Source organism: Priapulus caudatus, unplaced genomic scaffold (genome assembly GCF_000485595.1).
Source record: "Priapulus caudatus unplaced genomic scaffold, Priapulus_caudatus-5.0.1 Scaffold1150, whole genome shotgun sequence".
Taxonomy (NCBI): Eukaryota; Metazoa; Priapulida; class Priapulimorpha; order Priapulimorphida; family Priapulidae; genus Priapulus; species Priapulus caudatus.
This window is the reverse complement of record NW_014578211.1, coordinates 108,011-126,315: the sequence shown is the minus strand read 5'-3', so window position 1 is coordinate 126,315 and position 18,305 is coordinate 108,011. Positions and strand designations below refer to the sequence as shown.

At 43.8% G+C, this 18,305-nt stretch overlaps 1 protein-coding gene across 1 annotated transcript in view; it reads right to left on the bottom strand.

Annotated features, from left to right (window-relative positions):
* The window catches only part of LOC106815572 (structural maintenance of chromosomes protein 2-like), a gene marked incomplete at its 5' end in the record, with an annotated part of 45,046 nt that overhangs the window by 22,811 nt on the left and 3,930 nt on the right, over positions 1 to 18,305 (bottom strand). The window contains 5 exon segments of the mRNA XM_014820041.1: positions 5,316 to 5,505; positions 5,770 to 5,919; positions 6,174 to 6,314; positions 15,654 to 15,791; positions 16,097 to 16,207. Of these exon segments, the coding sequence (XP_014675527.1) occupies positions 5,316 to 5,505; positions 5,770 to 5,919; positions 6,174 to 6,314; positions 15,654 to 15,791; positions 16,097 to 16,207 (730 nt within the window).

Here is an 18,305-nt window from a genome sequence, read left to right as displayed (position 1 = left end):
TGTAAAGGTATGGGCCTGGACTGGATTCAAGTAAATATAACCCAGGTCCACACCATGTCGCTTCTCCAGGTTTGCCAGCGAGGGGAAGTAGGTGAATGGAAGCTCATGCTTGGCAAGATGGTAACAGATGTCAAACAGCTTCACCATCTTCTGGTATGCTTGCTCATCCATCCTTGTCACAGCCTGGACGATGGGTTCTTTTGTCAGGGTGTCATTTTTCCATGAATCTGCAAGAAAAAAAATCCCCTGACACCTAGAAAAGTGTTGCTTAAAAATGATTGTGTGCAATCTGTGGTCATGGCTGAGAAGTGGTGAAGACAATGCTTCTAGATTTTCATTTTTATTTATTTATTTTGGTATTGAAGCAAGTAAGAGGCTGTATTGAGGTTAAAAATTTGACAAATCATGGTCTGATGGTCAAGATATTGTATGTTGATCTATATTTATTATATAATATATATATATTATATATTTTTACTTACCATATGCTGCCTTGTGTCCCTGACTCTCACCGTGTCTAACAGCAGAGAATTTCTTGGTATTCCCAGTCCCAGTGATGAACGGGTCATTAGAAACATACCCCCTGTTGTTGCGGGAGTACTTAGGGACGTATGTCTGACAGGCGATGCAGTAAATCTGCAGAGTGCCTTTGCCATCACGGGAGGTTTGGAGCCAGTCAATCTCCCAAGATTTCACGGTTGCTTCCTTTGAAACTGGCTTCTTCTTTTTATTTGGAGGGGGGCCCGACTGCGTTGGACTGACAGCGTCCTTGATGTTATCTGGTACATTTGAGCTGCCAGCTAGATTCAAAAAACGATCCATGTTGTAACGTTGTTGTGATTAGCTAGATAGCTAGCTTGCGTACTCTGCGTGTAGTGTACGCATACGTACGTACGGTATGTGTGCATGTATTTGTGTAGATACAGTGTGTGTGTACGTGACTACGTGTACGTGTGAGCCGCGATAGCTAGCCTAGAACAATACGCGAACAATAGTTACAATACAATGCGCGTGACCGCTGCAATATGGTGTGATGCGATGTATGCGTACACGTAATCAGGGGTCGAAATTAGATTTTTATTATGGTATCCATTCGGGATGTACCAGGTATTGAGAAATCTGGTATCCCCCCCCCCCAGAGATCTGGTATCCCATTTTTTGGATAGTAATTTCAACAATGTTGGTATCCAAAATCTGAGGCAGCAGATTGTATAATAAAATTCACCCCACGTCATAAAATTGCCAAATGTTCCGTGTTTGCCTTCAAAATTCTCATCGCTCGCGTTCATATTACCAGGAGTCTATCAATTCAATATATTGATAGACTCCTGATATTAGATACGCCTCCACAGTACACTGCAGACGTATTGTCTAGACGCATTGTCTGGTTCGCTTGATATACAATGTATACACGATCACATTCTGGTATCCAACACAAGAATCTACTATGCCGCGGATATCGGGATACCGCCCGGCCAAGTCGTAGTTTGGGTCTCGTATGCGAGAGAACTTTACGCGTAAAAATATGATAATATTCGAGTCTTCTGCAAGCGAATGCGTGTCGTTTCTGTTTTAGTTTCTATTTGTGTTCGTGGAACGGTTAGCATTCGTCATTGGTCCAGTGCATTGTAGCGCGCAGTGGAATAAATCGATATCATAACACACGCAGCTCTGCGTTCCTACGTACGTGCCACGAAAACAATATCCTCCGCGGCACTGCGGAGAGTAACCACTTGTACTTCGTCGAGTAGACGTGTTTGTATGGTTAGCCTGTGTTGTGACTAGCGTGTATTTTGTGTGCGTGTTGACAGTATTGTGAGTAGCGGCGTTGTATTTTACGTGTGGAGCTTTATTTCGATATTAGTTCAATAAAGTGTAGTTTATTGATGGAAAAACAGTGATTTTCGCCAGCGAGGCGGTGTTTTGGATAAATTTCTGCGTGGCGGCTGAGAATTTGAGCGAGGCGGCCGCCTAGCTCGCGTCAATGCAGAGGAAACACTGCGTGCATGCATATATATGCGGGAATGCTGCGATTGCGATCGCGAACGGTTGGCTGGCAGGTCAAGCGTACATAATCGCTATTGCAACTGCATAACCGAGACAGGCATTGGGGGTTTTGCAGCAGTTTTTGCAGCTGCGGCTGGTGTGACCAGTGATAATGCCTCGACTTCGAGGCAGGCAATTTCGGGGGCGATTTCGATTGTAACTGTCGCCCCCGTAATAACATTTTCGGGGGCTCTTTTTGGAACTTCGGGGGCGATTTCGCCCGCCGCCCCCGTGTATTTTTTTCACTGAATCATAATATGTTTATAGCAGGAATTTTGCATTAAAGATATTGTCAATGAAATCTTGTAAAACGAACCAGACGAGTGTGACACCACAGACTGTTTGTTATCTGCGTGTCTATATAATATGCTATATATTTTGCATAATTTATTTTAAATATCAAAACCCCTAGAGCCATGCAATAGCCATGATTATAACACTGAGTTTTGACTTCACAAGTACAGGCCACATCTGTGTATATTCGTTCCTGAATTTCTGTAAAAGTCGGGTTTTTTAGATGGCAATGGCAATTGGACGCCATTCTCCCCACGTGTTAATCTGATTAGCAGACAAACTACGCGACACCTTGCAGACAGCGCCTGTCTGACTAGGCTGTTCCATTTACCGTAGACATGCCAGATACAAAATGCATAGAAACACATTATAACACTGAGCGATGGTAGGGTGGGCGCAAAACTAATGGCAGAGCGTGCATTTCCATGAAACGACTCGCGCAGTCACGGCTATTAATAAACTCGGGGCCAGTGCCAGGCACCGGCTGAAAAAAAAACAATGTGTCCAAGCGAACAATGCGAACAATCAGTGCAACTGAAATGAGGAATATAACCTTGCCGCTGCGGAGTGCGGAAATTAAGCCTAGAAATCGTAATGATTCCGCAGAATGCGGAATGGTTGGAGACCCTGGGATACCCAAGTTTTGGACTGTCACGGCACCAAAATGTAAACAGGGATGAGCGTTCATGTAGAAATGATGAAGTAGATCCAAATCCAGAACTTGTGTAGTAAACTGTATAACCTTTAATATCTTACACACATCACATCTCCTTAAGGCCCAATCACACCAGAGCTACGCTCATCACGATCGCCCCGTCCTCCAAAAATTGGCCCGAGCATGGTGAGCGTGGTTGAGAGTGTGGCCAATTGGGCCCCAGCCGGGCCCAGCGCCGATACTACGATGTAATTACGTCCATACTACGATCTAAGTGCGTCTTTACCCCGATGTCATTGCGCTCAACAAGCTTTCACCACGCTCAACACCACGCCCACATCACGCTTGCACCGCGCGGACTGCGTCTTTATTGCGACCAATCAGATCATGTTGCATTCGAACGACGCTTGCACTGCGCCTTAGCAACGCTCACCGCGCCTCAACTGCGCGCCAATCACGCGCCGACTGCGCTGGCAACGATCATATAAATACCGCGTCGCGTTCTATACATCATCATTCATTCTGCCGTGCTGTCAAGATAAACATCAAGATAATTAAGATCAACATTATCGACTTAAATCAAGATTAACATCAAGATTATTTTCTACGGACACAACTATGCCGCCAAAAGACAAGGGGAGAGCCAGCAAGATCGTTGTTGTCTTCTATTTCTCCTCCTCGTCCTCCTCAGCATGATGAGGGCTTGGCAATCAAGTAGTTCGAGTTGTCCTTCTACGAGAAACATGGCATGGAGTAGTGTTGCCTCATCCATAGTGGACACTGAATTGGTGGGGTGGCCAGGGTAGCACCCCAAATTATACCCCAAGTTTGCAGGACGTGATCTGAGCGTAACTAACACGTAATGCGAACGCCACAACGGCGTAGTCTGAGCGTGTTGGGCGTAGTACAATCGTAGTACGAACGAGTCGAGCTTGCTAGAGACGCACCATGGTCATAGCGAGAGCGTGGTCAGGTCGCAGAGACATCTCCATGGACGTAGTAAAAGCGTGATGGAAACGTATTGACATCGTGCTGAGAACGGGGCGACAATTTTCACGCACCCGCCACGCTTGCGATACGACCATTAAGTTCGTACTACGCTCGAGTTACGTGGGTACTACGCCTTCCACGTCTCTAATACGCCCGCACTGCGCTGTATTTCCGCCACGCTTGCACCACGATTATTTTGAACATGTTCAAAGTTTGGCCACGCTCTCCACGCTCATGCTGACTGCACCGCGCTCGATCACGATCGCAGTACGTCCATATACGTCCACACTGCGTTCTACGCGTTTCCACCACGCTCTTAGAGCGTAGTACGAGCGTAGCGAGATCGGGGCCCTGGTGTGACTGGGGTATTACACACAGACAAAGACCCGCGCACACGCGCGTGCGCGTACTCTCGCGACCAGAACCTGAATCCTCTCTACTCTTACATCCTCTCTATATATTCTCCCAAAACTCCTACAAACCACATGCACCACGCACATGTACCCGTTCTCCCAGACCACGTCCTACCCCCATTTCACACTGACCCTAGAAACTGCCTAACCTAAAACCCGCTTAATGGGAGCATAGCAGTAACAACTATACCCAATTTCAAACATGTGGGTCAAACGGTTCCTGAGTTATCGTTGACCGTAGCCAAATGTTGACGGACGACGACCCATGGCAATAGCTCAGCTTGACGATGTCAAGGTGAGCTAAAAATGTATTCAACTAAACTGAAAAGGTAGCATTAGAAGAATTACCAGTATCAAGCATTTGTTGCTACCCTTTTTATTTTCTTCACAAACTTAACAATTCTACTTTTTGTGTGACTCGCGTTGACACATTTTGAGGATGTTTTCATCATATAAATTTCAGGAAATGCTAATGCGAATTGTTAGGCATCCTAATTTTTTATGAAATATGATATACTGGCTACTTAATAAAGGCTGGCTTATTCATAACTGAAGCTTTAGATAATAGAAAAATTTTCTGATTCTGAAAAAACACTTTTAACCACCTTTGCCGTCATTAAGCTTACCCACGATCAAGAAGCTGTGATTCTTTAATAAAAAGGCCCATTTACATGAAATTTTGGATTTAAACCATTTCATTATTTCTCTTAATAAACAAAAAATTCATGTCACTAGCTCTCACTTCAGTTTTCCACTTACGTGGAATGGCTGTTATGTTCATTCTACACTACTAAAATTTTACCTATGCACTAGCTATGCCACTCGAATTTTACCTACACACCATGCTATATCATTTCAATTTTTCAAGTCTTATTTAATGATGTAGCTAGGCCACCAGTGGCCACCTCGTGACTCACTTATTAGTTGTTCAGCAATCGTGGCAGCATCACCATCATCGTTGCTCGATAAACCTGCGCTGACATCTCGGTACAGCTTCTGTGCAGCAGCGTGAGCAGCCTGGTCAGCCTCTGACTGCTGCTTCACCTTGTTATAACCATCCATGAGTTTATCCATCTCCTTCATCTTTGCCTGCTTGCTGCTCGTATCCTGTAACGTTAGTCAGGGTAGGGCACACGTCCAACACCACGTCCAGGCTCGAAAGTACGTCGACTGGCGTGCTTCAAAATAGGACGTTTAATATGGGAGCATAGCAGTAACAACTATACCCAATTTCAAACATGTGAGTCAAACGGTTCCTGAGTTATCGTTGACCGAAGCGAAATGTTGACGGACGGACGGACGTACGACGACCCATGGCAATAGCTCAGCTTGACTGACTCAAGGTGAGCTAATAAACGTGTTGTATCCTACCTCAGTCTGCTGCTTAAGTAGATCCTTCCTCTTCTTCTGCTCCGTCTTCAATGACTCCTTCTTGCTGTCGATACTGCTCTGCTGCTTAGCTTCATGCTGTCTCTTGTCATGTAATCTCTTCTCTAGTTCTGCTATCACGCCACCAGATTCCTGCAAAAAAATAGTGCAGTGGCGCCATCTATCACACATTTCAGCTATACAAAACAATATCATCATATAATACAAATTCCTACTACCAACAACCGGATGCAGCCAATGTCCTACATCACCTTCTATTCAACACTGGGGGTAAAAACATCTAAACAATCACAAAATGCACATTTGATATTAAAAATGGTCTCCGGCACTGTGGCAGTATGCTGCCAACTGGTGGTGAGCGGGGTCCAAATAGCAGGCAAACGTACCGCATCTCTTTTCTCGGTCAGCTCAGCAACCAGTTCTTCTAGCTTTTCCAGGTGTGCGTCGATCTCGCACTTTCGCTGCTCAAACTGCGTGATCATCACTGTCAGTTCGTTAAGCTTCTCCGCCGAGCCGTGCCGCTGCTCCTATTTCACAGAGAGGCACGGCACATGTATCGTAACGTCAGGGGTAGAAATGAACTTGTGAACAAGGGAGTCCAACGGACACCTTGCCCTCACAAAGAGGGAGTCCGCAGCAAAATGAGGGAGTCCGCAGTCTGAAGTTCAAAACTAAAGATATTAACAATAATGCATACATGTGCTTATTTTGAAGATTCATGCGGTTGCACGTCTGCCAAATTTTCTTTGGACATTTGCCGAAAAAAACATGGTAATTCCGCAAGGCCGTGCTCTGGAACAAACTAGTTAGTATAGCAGAATTTTCAGGGAGTCCCACGGACTCCTGCATATATGTCAAATCAGGGAGTCTGGCAGTAAATCAGGGAGTATTTGACTCCGGACTCGCGTTAAGTTCGCACCCTGTAACGTCTTTGGGGCAACTTGGCAAGTTGGTGGGGGCATGAATACGAACATTTCCTATGAAAAAGGGTTACCATACCAAGGCGACCCAATTTTTAACAACACGTTTCAAGTGTGAAAGTGGTCATATATGTACATAAACCAGGTAGAAATTATGGGATAGACAGGGAGGCATACCAGGTAGGGCAGCTGTAAACAGGGATGAGCGTTCATGTAGAAATGATGAAGTAGATTCAAATCCAGAACTGTATAACCTTTAATATCTTACACACATCACATCTCCTTACAAACAGACAAAGACCCGCGCACACGCGTGCGTACTCTCGCGACCAGAACCTGAATCCTCTCTACTCTTACATCCTCTCTATATATTCCCCCAAAACTCCTACAAACCACATGCACCACGCACATGTACCCGTTCTCCCAGACCGCGTCTTACCCCCATTTCACAATGACCCTAGAAACTGCCTAACTTAAAACCCAGCTTATTCGCAACTCTGTAACATCATACTGCAAGCCAGCCCATTATGCGCGACGTCTGCCGTCTACCCGCAGACCAACTTGTCACTCAAAACAACCCTAGTCTATAGCCCTCGCTGACTACCTTCAGAAACAAGTGCAAAAAACAGTGTCACATTCTTCCCTTTTCCCAAAACGAAATACTACCCCGTTCAATCCGATTTCAGTCGTCTCCGCTGATCTACCACTTTAAACCTCAACCTAACCAAATTCCCAAAGAAAAAATTACTACCGGGCTAATATCTTTCAAACGTTCAACCCAACGAGAGAAACGATCCTTTCTGTCATTAAACAACCCCAAATCAATAACCTACAATAACAACAATTCAAAATAGCAATAATAAAAACACATATAAACCGTAAAAAACAAGTAACGGATAAAGTTCGATCCACAAATACAACATCCCAGAAACTCAACACAATTGGGCAGTAAAACATTCGCGATAGTCGATGCAATACTCTCACTCTTAGCGTCTTTTTTAGTGCTGTAACGTACGTGGCGTAATTCGTGTACCCTACACGCATCTTAACCGAAACCGACGTTTCCACCAATTGTGCTTCCATTTATACCAGGATTCTGATTTAAATCCCTCATAAATCATATCCCCAACTCACAACAGGCAGGCTAATTTAATAAATGACTACAGCACTGATTTGCTGGTACTTTTTGTCAAACTTTCCACACGCATCTATACAGCCCAAAGAAAAACATCATCATACATCATGCCTATCATACATTCATACAAGCCAATCAATAAATTATCGCGCGAAACTGATTCATGAGTTCGATGTGTTTTAGGCCCTATAATCAAACTCCCAATTGAAGAACGTGTTTAGCGCGTCCTGACATATAAGTGTAATAACGTCACCGTCACGGTTAGCGACCAAATTCAAGAAAATCGATCACTAAATTTTTAAATACAAAGTTCAACGAAAAAGAAATTTCCACACGATCTGCGGCCAAAAACAGGTCGCCCCACATAGCATATATCATTGAAAATATAACAAAAATAATCCTGCGTACATAAATACAAACCATAAACATACATAACATACCATACAATTGCATTAACAACAATGTCAGTAAGCTTGTGAAACAACTGTAATCGGACCTTCATTATATAAATATGTTCCACTCCCTCAATAAAGCCCTAATAAGCATCTCAAAACAACTTAACATGCACCTTTTTGATTAAAGGGATAAACACATGTGCAATGGTAATACCCGCAACAGCTTTGAGTAAATGTCCAACTAAATCTACCTTTTAATAATACTCCCGGGTTTTTGAACTATCGTTTTTTTCTAACTTTACTTACGATTATATCCAGACACACGTTTTGTTTCACTCAACCGCATTAAGTATTTACCACTGCGCTTTATCCTGCGTTCTTGTTCCTTTCGGCCTTGCTTCGTGCCAACTTCTCCATCTCACTGTTGAGCAATCCTTTGCGACCGGCCGCCGACAACGGTCCTCCTCTCCAGTTACGATTCTCCTCAGCCAATTCCTTTGTCGCCATCGTCATCGTTCGTCGCTAAAGCGCATCTCCGGCTCCCATGCCATCACAGAAACTTCGCGCGTCTTTCCGTCCCTCTTTCTCCTCTCTCGGCTCTCCGCAATCTTCATCTGTTCTTTGTGCTGGCACCGATATATCTGATATACTTGGTTCGGCTTAGACCTCTCCGGCCATTCGTCTATCTGAACGCTCTCATTGTCCGCCTTCTCTCCTCTCCCTCGCTCTCCTCGTCAATTCCTGTACTCTGTTTGCGTTACTTGCTGCCGATATCGATAGTAAATAAGAGTATAACTTGCGTGTGTCCCGCAAAGGGATACCATTTCCTCCAACCCTGCGTGAACCCAAATCGGAATATAAATTGATTGACGCAGCGGAGGGGGGGAATTAACCTTGGCTGCCAACTGGGCAGGCCCGAGCGTGTCGAGGCTATGCCCTAAGGTTCTAGTGTTGTGGTGCTATGCTCCCGCAGAAAATTTTGAAATATTATAAGCCATTTTCCTGGCAATATGGATGCTAATACTTGTGTGCCCATATTCCTCATGTCTGTATGACACTTATCTCACCCTATACTTTAAACCTCTTACAATAGGATTCCAAACATTTTTTCATAACTTTTCAGAGAGCCATAACACAGTTAGGTTTACTATAGTAATAATACATGTATTAAAAGCACAGGTAGAAATTGCAATTCTCCACAAATTCAACAGTTTTTGTATTTGCAACAATACTTTTTTGCGTATTGTGAGTCCTGGAAACATTTCTTGAAATAGTTCATTTGCCGATTGTCTGCCGCCCCTCAAATGTAGGCAATGTGTTTTCAATTATAATAACCGTTAATCGTACACTTCTTGCGTGAAGAAAGACTCTTATCTGCTGCATGAATGATAGCTTGACAGTTCTTCAGTGCCGGGATAGTCCCGCGCGAACGCTCAAAAGTACGCCGCTATCGGGCCGCATTGTTTAGACGAATTTCGCTTGCCTATTTTCTTTCCAACCCAGTAAACCGTATAGACCTTTAGGGTTTATAGGAAACTCATGCTTTCGCTAGCTCTCATCGCAAAATTCCTGCGCATTGCACGAGGGGAATCGCACTAGCCTCAGGTAGTAGAGCCACGGCGTGGCTAGAAAGATGCTCTCAATCTTGTTCGGCGTACTAGGCGCCCTTTCCTTTGCTTGTAATGAACGAGTTTTTGTTCAGAGCGATTGTAACAATATATATAGCGCTGATGGCGTCTTGGCGTTGAGGCACGCGCTGACTTAGAGATACGATATATATGCGGCAACCGTAGCTGTAATGGAACCATTGGCTACGATTTTGTCGGGTTCGCTGTGGCTCGGGTGCCCGGCTATTTATTAAACTTTAGACTTGTTAACATTCCAGCACCTACGAAATACTCATATGACTTACAAAGTACATGTTACGAATAATTACATAATTAAGTACTAACTACTAAGTATAGTACTACGTAAATTACCCAACATATATCTATTAACTCATAGATACGTTACTTTACTAGAATCGGCTATAGAAGCTAAAATTGGAATAGTAAATTAGTAATACTAATTAAACTACTACTAGTTACGTATGTACACACGTACTAGTACTATTACTACTACTACTACTAACTCCAAGTAAACGCTCTTGCTAGGTTAGAATACCCGCCATACTAAACACTAGCATTGAAGCGTTTCAAATAAAATGATAATGCTAACATTAAATACGAAATCTATAATATTAAACTGACCAAAGTGCTTAATGTTTCTAGTATGATCGGCCTACTCTTCTTTCGAGAAGCTGCGAGGTTGCAAAAAGGCAATAAGAACTAGGACTTCGCTCCACCTCGACTAGCCATCCGAGTGAAACTAAGCTAAGCCGAGAGTGGAAGCGATTTTAGTGCCAAGTCTATAATGCGGCTATATAAAATGGCGGCCGCAAGCGGCGCAATGCTTTGCAACTCACTGTACGAGCCTCGCCAATTGAGCATACCGTCAAAACGTTCCAGCGTTGGCCAAAACAATCAGTCACGAAGAATGCGCCGGCTTAGTGTGTTTCCCTAATTCCTGAACTACCAATTTTCCACTTACTTGGCAAAGTTCCCGCGAATGTCAGAATTTCTACAGCTATTCTGTGTACTTCGCGTTACAGTCAGTCTCGGTTTTTACGAGACACATTACAACGTTACAGTTTTTATAACAATTTAAACACTGTCACAGCGTTCCAAATTCCTGCCCTCTGTGTCCCCGTCACAAAAAGCGGACTGTGTCGCTGGCACATGGATTCGTGCGCCGCCCTGCATTCGCCTACGATCCATAGTCTTGCCAGTGCTGTGCATACGTCCGTAGAATTTTCCGAGCGTCCGCTGTGCGCCTGCCGCGAAGATCTGCGCGCAACGATCGCCTCGATCTTCGATAAACACCGCTCCTTCGCAAACGCTTCTCTAGTAATCCCGTCATCTGGATAAATTGTGTGTAGATTCACTTAACAACCCGCATTAGCACTTAAGATGCTCGTTGAGTAGACTATACTCTTTAGCAAGTCACCGTCCTTCTCCGTGCCCCATCTTGAAGTTCTGTCTTAGCCATGCAATAGCCATGATATCAACTAGCTGAGGTTTTGGACATCTACAAAGTACGGCCCAGCATTCTCTGTGTATATTCGTTCCTGAATCTGAAAAATCGGGTTTTTAGATGCAAATGGGCAATTGGACGCCCATCCTCTCCCACGTGTTAAATGCCTGATTAACTTAGTACAAACTACGCGACACTCAGCCCTTGCAGACAGCGCCTGTCGACAGGCTTTCCATTTACCGTGATGACATGCCCAGAAAGACATAAAATGCATAGAAACTACATTATTATCACACTGAGCGATTGGAAAGGTGGGCCGCAAAACTAAAGGCAGAAGCGTATTGCATTTCATGAAACAGACCTCGCTGCATCAAACGGCCTATTAAAAACCTCGGGCCCAGTGCCAGGGCACCGCTGAAAAAAAAACAATGTGTCCAAGGCGAAACAAATGCGACAATCAGTGCAAACTTGAAATTGAGGAATAAAACCTTGGCCGCTAGCGGAAGATGCGGCAAATTAAGCCTAGAAATGTAATGAATTTCCGCAAAGAATGCGAATGGTTGAGACCCTGGATACCCCAAAGTTTTGGACTGTCACGCAACCAAAATGTAAAACAGGTCGAGACGTTCATAGTAGAAGATAAAGTGAAATCAAATCCAAACTTGTGTAGTTAAACTGTAATAACCTTTAATATCTACACACATCACATCTCCTTAAGGCCCAATCCACACCAGAGCTACGCTTCATTATATTCACGATCGCCGCCCGTCCTCGCAAAAAATTGCCCGAAGCATGTTGATCGGGTTTAAGAGGTGGGCCAATTGGCCCAGCAGTCCGGGCCCATCGCCGATAACTACGAAAATTAACGTCCATATCTACGATCTACAGTGCGTCTTTACATCACCGAGTCATTCGCGCTCAAACCAAGCCTATCACAGCACGGCTCAACCACCACGCCCACATCATAACGCTTGCCAAACCGGCGCGACTGCGTCCTTTATGCGACCGTAACAGATTCAATTTTGCATTCGAAACGACGCTTGCACTGCCCTTAGCAACGCTTCACTCGCGCCTCAACCTGCGCCTCAATCACTGCCCGTACTGCGCTGGCAAAGATCACTAAAAATATCAGCGGCGTCGCGTTCTATTACACATCCATTCATTCTGCCGTGCGTCAAAATAATACATCAAGAAATTAAGATCACCACTATCGGACTTCAATCAAGATAACATCAAGATTATTCTAACGGACACCAACATCCGCCAAATAGAACAAGGGAGAGCCCAGCAAGAACGTTTCGTTTGTCTCTATTCTCACCTCGCTCTCCTCCTCAGCCATGATAGGCTATTGGCAAATCATAGTTCGAGTTCCGTCCTACAAGAAAACAAATGGCATTTTGAGTATGTGCTCATCCATAGTGACACTGAATTGTGCGGGTTGGCCAGGTAGCAAAAACCCCAACATTATAACCCCAAGTTGCAAGAACGTGAAATCTGACGTGTAACTAACACGTAATGCGAACGCCAAAAGCGTAGTCTGACGTTGGGCTATGTGACAATCGAGTAACAAACTTGAGTCGAGCTTTGCTTAGAAGACGCACCATGGTCATAGCGAAGCGTGGTCAGGTCGCCAGAGACATCTCCATAATAGACTAGTAAAAATCGTGCATGAAACGTATCTGACAGTCGTCGCCCTGAGAACGGGCGACAATTTTCACAGCCATCCCCGACGCTTGAGCCGATATTCGACATAATTCGTACTACGCATCGATTTAACGTGGTAACTGACGCCTTCTCCACGTCTCTAATACGACCCTGCACTGCGCTGTATTTTCCGCTCACGCATTGCACCATCGATTAATTTGGAACAGTTTTCAAAAGTTTGGCCACCTCTCGCACGCTCATGAGCCTGACTCACCGCGCTTCGATCAACGATCGCCAGTAGCGTCCATATACGGTCCACTTCCTCGTCTACCCGGTTCCACACTGCTCCTTTAGAGCGTAGTACGAGCGTAAAGCGAGATCGGGGCCCTGGTTACTGGGTAATTACACATCAGACATAAGAAACCCCGCACTACTCGCAGTTGCGCGTACCTCCGCGAACTAGAACTGAATTCCCTCTATCTTGCTACTCTTTCTACACCTCTTCTAAAATCTCGCTCCCCAAAACCCCTAGCAGAAACATACAATGCACACGCTAACAATTTAACCCGTCTCACAGAACTAACGTCCTAGACCAGCCCCCGGCGCCCCATTCACACTGACCCTAAAAACTGCTAACCTAAAACCCGCTTATCCAACTCCATTTAACATTCAATGCAGCCGCCCAATATGCGCGACGCTTGCGTCTACGCAGACTTAACTGTTTCAACAAGATTAATCAAAACACCCTAGTCTATAGTAAGTCCAAAACTGAAAATCGCTGGAAGTTCGTGAAATCACGGACAAAACGCGAAGGTTTTGAAGAAGAAAAAAAAACCATCCAAAAATTACAAAAACCAATTTATGAATTAATATTTCACTAGCTCTAGTAACTATAGCCCGCGTACAGTTGCCGCAGGCCTGCGGCAACTGTACGCGGGCTATGCCGCTATAGTTACTAGAGCTAATATTTCACCATAATAACGCATGTAGTAGGCCTATGATCGATATCCCATCTGCATCATAGCAATCCGATTTGCATCACCTCATCGGAAATTTCCATGGACAATTCGCGATACTGCATTGCAGTCAATTTTCACACTTGAATTAACATTTACATCTAAGCTCAGCCAACATCAATTCTAAAATAATTAGTCCTCTCCCGATTCAGTTGCCTCGATGCCAATTTTGGATACTGCAACGTACTACAACAGAAACAGAAACAGAAACAGAAACTTGTGCGGCCCGCTCTAACTCACGGCAGCGTATTTCGCTCGCGATCTCATACGCACGGCTGATCGCTTTCGTTCGAACGAACGTTCGTTTTCCCAATATAAACACATGCTTACCGATCGCCGCGAGAATCTCACAGAGCAGCACACAAAAGAACTCTATATGTTAAAATTTAATAGGGACATCGAGGGGCGCCTACAATGAGGTAAGTAAATAGTTAATAGTATGCTTTAAGTTTTTTTTGAAAGTCGGAAAATTGCCAAATTTACAACGCGGAGAAAAGCAGAATTTTGGATATGTAAAGCAGAAAATTTTGGACTCTAGTCTATAGCCTCGCTGACTACTTCATGTAACACGTACAAAACACATGTTACACAGCTATGGCAGTTTATTGCTGTGGATATCAGCCAATTTCCAGAGGCACAATGAAACCAAGGTAGAACAGTGCTGTAGTGATATTTGAACCCTGCATGTTAAAGTGTCCTCTCCGTCTGCATTGCATTTCGTGTTAACTTGCTGCTCGAGCATTACAACTGCAAACCTTAGAAAAGCAAATTACGTGTGTACCTTGAAATTAGTTTGAGCTTACCAGGGGTCGACCTTTTAAGGATGAAAAAATGGTACATATAAACTTTAAATCAATGACTAAATGAGAGACGTCACTATCATTTTTAATGTTTCACGGTGGTGTTAACAACCAAGCAATCATATGATAGGACTATTTAGTATGGTCTCTCCATACAAACACCATACAGTGTTTCCCCTGGCCAAAAAAGCCTGTGAGGTGGTAAATATTTTTTGGTGTGTATGTACGTTTCGAGGTCCTAGAAAAGCGAGCACCGCAGGTACTTACTGTCAAAACTTTTGAAAAAATGGTGCAATTTGGTACATTGTAAACTATTCTGAACACATTGTATGAGATTTTCGTCAGCAAGACGGTGTTTTGGACAAATTTCTGTGTGGCGGCTGAGAATTTGAGTGAGGCGGGATGCCTCGCTCCTGTCAATGCAGGGGATACACTGCTATACACTCGACAATACATTATCTCCAGAGTAACGTTGATTTAGTTGCCAAAACATTAGTAATTATAATCATCACAAGGTAATGGCAAAATAATGTGCCTCCATTCCCAACCAGTGTGTTAGCCAGAGACCAGTCTACTCGTCTTTTGAACGGCCTATTCTTGGATGAGACAGATGAAATTTGATAGAGACGGCATGAGGGCGGCCCCATTTTACCAGTAAAATCATATCAGATTCCTGTCTTTTTGGCATTTCAGACAAAATTTCCTCAATTTTAAGGTAAGGTTTTAAAAAGTTTCCACACCGTAGGAGAGGGAAAACCCCTCCCACACCTTCCCCCCTAGGGCGCTTAATGCCTGCAGCATCCTCGCTTTTCTCAGATGGTGAGACTCCCTGATTTTTTTTTCCTGGCTAACACCTTGTTCCCAATCCAGGCAGCAAATCTTACCTCTGCCTGGTAGAACTGGTAGGCAACAACGAGCTTCGTGAGATGCTCCAGCTCACGCATCACCTTCTGATACTCAAGGTAAGCCGACCGCTCCTCCTTCAACTTCATCAGAGTTGGAGTTATCTCCTCTGTGAGAATCTATAACACAGCACAGAAAGAACAATGCATGCACGTCTCTCCTTCGTCACAGCTAGAGGAAATGTGTATCATAGAACACAAAGAGTGATTCATGTGTCTTTCCTATGTGACACAAAGAGGGAATGTGTAGCACACACAGAGACAGTGAGCCATGCATGCCTCTCTCACCTTACATGTTAAGGGAGTGTGTACGACAGTACAGAAAGATTGACACATGCATGTCTTTCTTATATTACTGCTAAAGAGTGTTTAACTGCGTTACACAACATATAGTGATGCACACAGTTTATCATCTTCTGATGTACCGTGTCTATTTCCTTCAGCTTAGCATCCTTTTTCTCAATTATCTTGTGAGCTCCGGCTTTCTTAGCTTCATACATCCTGGTTCCTGCGGCTTCCTCTATCATTGATAAAATCTAGACGCAGAAAATTAAATGTTAGAGACAAGGCAGATATCTAATATGAATCAATTTACCATTGCAATCCAGTATGCAGTGAACATCCTTGAAAGCCTAATAGTTGCAGTTAGACAAAGTTGTAATTTTGTGCTTTTCTATGGATTTCATATTCACGATTATTTTGGCAAGCAAAAGCAAGAACATAGTACCACATTTTGCAATTTTAACAGTTAAAAACTTAATATGCTGTAATGAATATGAATGCATGTTGTTAAGGAAAGTATTATTGAAAGAAATGCCAACAAACCAATAACGCGGGTTTTGACGGTGAGTTCAGGCTTTCCGGCAGTCCTTGACAACATTTTAGGGCTAATTTTAGGGAGAAATTAAGGTTTTTTTAGGGCTAAATTTTAGGAATTTTTAGGGATGAATCGAAACATTTTAGGGATAAAATAAGTCACTTACCTTTCATAAACATCAACGTGTTAACTTACAGATACAGTTCTATGTGGTATGTGTCCAGTCTACCAGCTATTCCTATCCTCCAAGTCCTCGATACGACTGTACATCATCAAGTTTCATGCAAATTAAGCATGTCTTGTACATCCAGCCAGGAACAGGGTCGTATAATCAGACACTGAAGCTTAAACCATGTGCTCCATTATACCAGGAGTCTGATTATATCCTCATAATATCATATCCCACTCACACAGGGCAAGGGCATTAATAAACACAGCACTGATGTGGTACTTTGTCACTTTCACACATCATACAGCCAAGAAAAATCATCATACATCATCCATCATACATCATACAGCCAACAAAAATACGCAAAACTGATTTCATATTTTCGATGTTTTTAGCCTATAATCAAACTCTAATTGAAGAACGTGTTTAGCGGTCTGACAATATAGTGTAAACGTACCGTCACTGGTTAGCACAAATTCAAGAAAACGATCACAAATTTTTAAACAAAGTTTCACGAAAAAGATTTTCCACACACAAAAAAACGGTCACAAGCATATATCATGAACAAAATACCGCGTACATAAAACAACCATAAACATACATACATACATACATGCATACATACAATGTCAGGTAAGCTTGTGAAACAACTGTATCGACCTTCATTATTATAAATATTGTTCCACTCCTCAAGTAGCCTATAAGCATCTCAACAACTTAACATGCACCTTTTTGATAAGGGATAAGACACATGGTGCATGTGTATACCGGCAAAGTGCTTGAGTATTTCACTATCACCTTGTATATTATACGCTGTGGTTTGAAACTATCGTTTTTAACTTTACTTACGATTATATGCCGACACAGTTTGTTTCACTCACCCATTTAAGTATTTCCATCTCGTTTATCTCTTGCGTTCTTGTTCCGTTCTTCCTTGCTTCGTCACTTCTCCTCTCCGTTGACAATCCTTGCCGACGCGGCGGCCGCAACGGTCCTCCTTCTCCACGATCTCCAGCCAATCCTTGTCGCCATCGTCATCGTCGTCGCTAGCGCAGCCTGGCTCCCATCTCATCATCAGAACTCGCTCTTTCCGTCCCTCTTTCCCTCTCTCGCTCTCCGTCATTCTTCATCTGTTTCGTTGCTGGCCCATAGATCGATATAGTGTTTCGGCTAGACTCTCTCCCATCTCGTCATCGGAACGCGCTCTTTCCGTCCTTCTCTCCCTCTCTCGCTCTCCGTCATTCTTCCTCTGTTTCGTTACTGGCTCGTAGATCGATATAATAAAGTATAACTTGCGTTGTGTCCGCAAAGGGATACCAGGGTCTCCAACCCTGTGAACTCCAAATGCGGAATAAAATTGATTGACAGCGGGAGGGGGGGGGAAATTAACCTTGGCTGCCACTGGCAGGCCCGCGTGTCGTAGGCATGCCAGTGCTAGGTGGGTGTGGGGGCATGCCCCCCAGAAAATTTTGAAATATTTAAGCCATTTTCCTGCAATATGAGGCATACTGTGGGCCATATTCTCATGTCTGATGACACTATCTCAACCCTAGACTTAACCCTACAAGTTAGGATTCAAAACAGTTTTCATAACTTTCAGAGAGCATACACAGTTAGGTTACTATAGTAATAACAGGCCCGTAGCCAG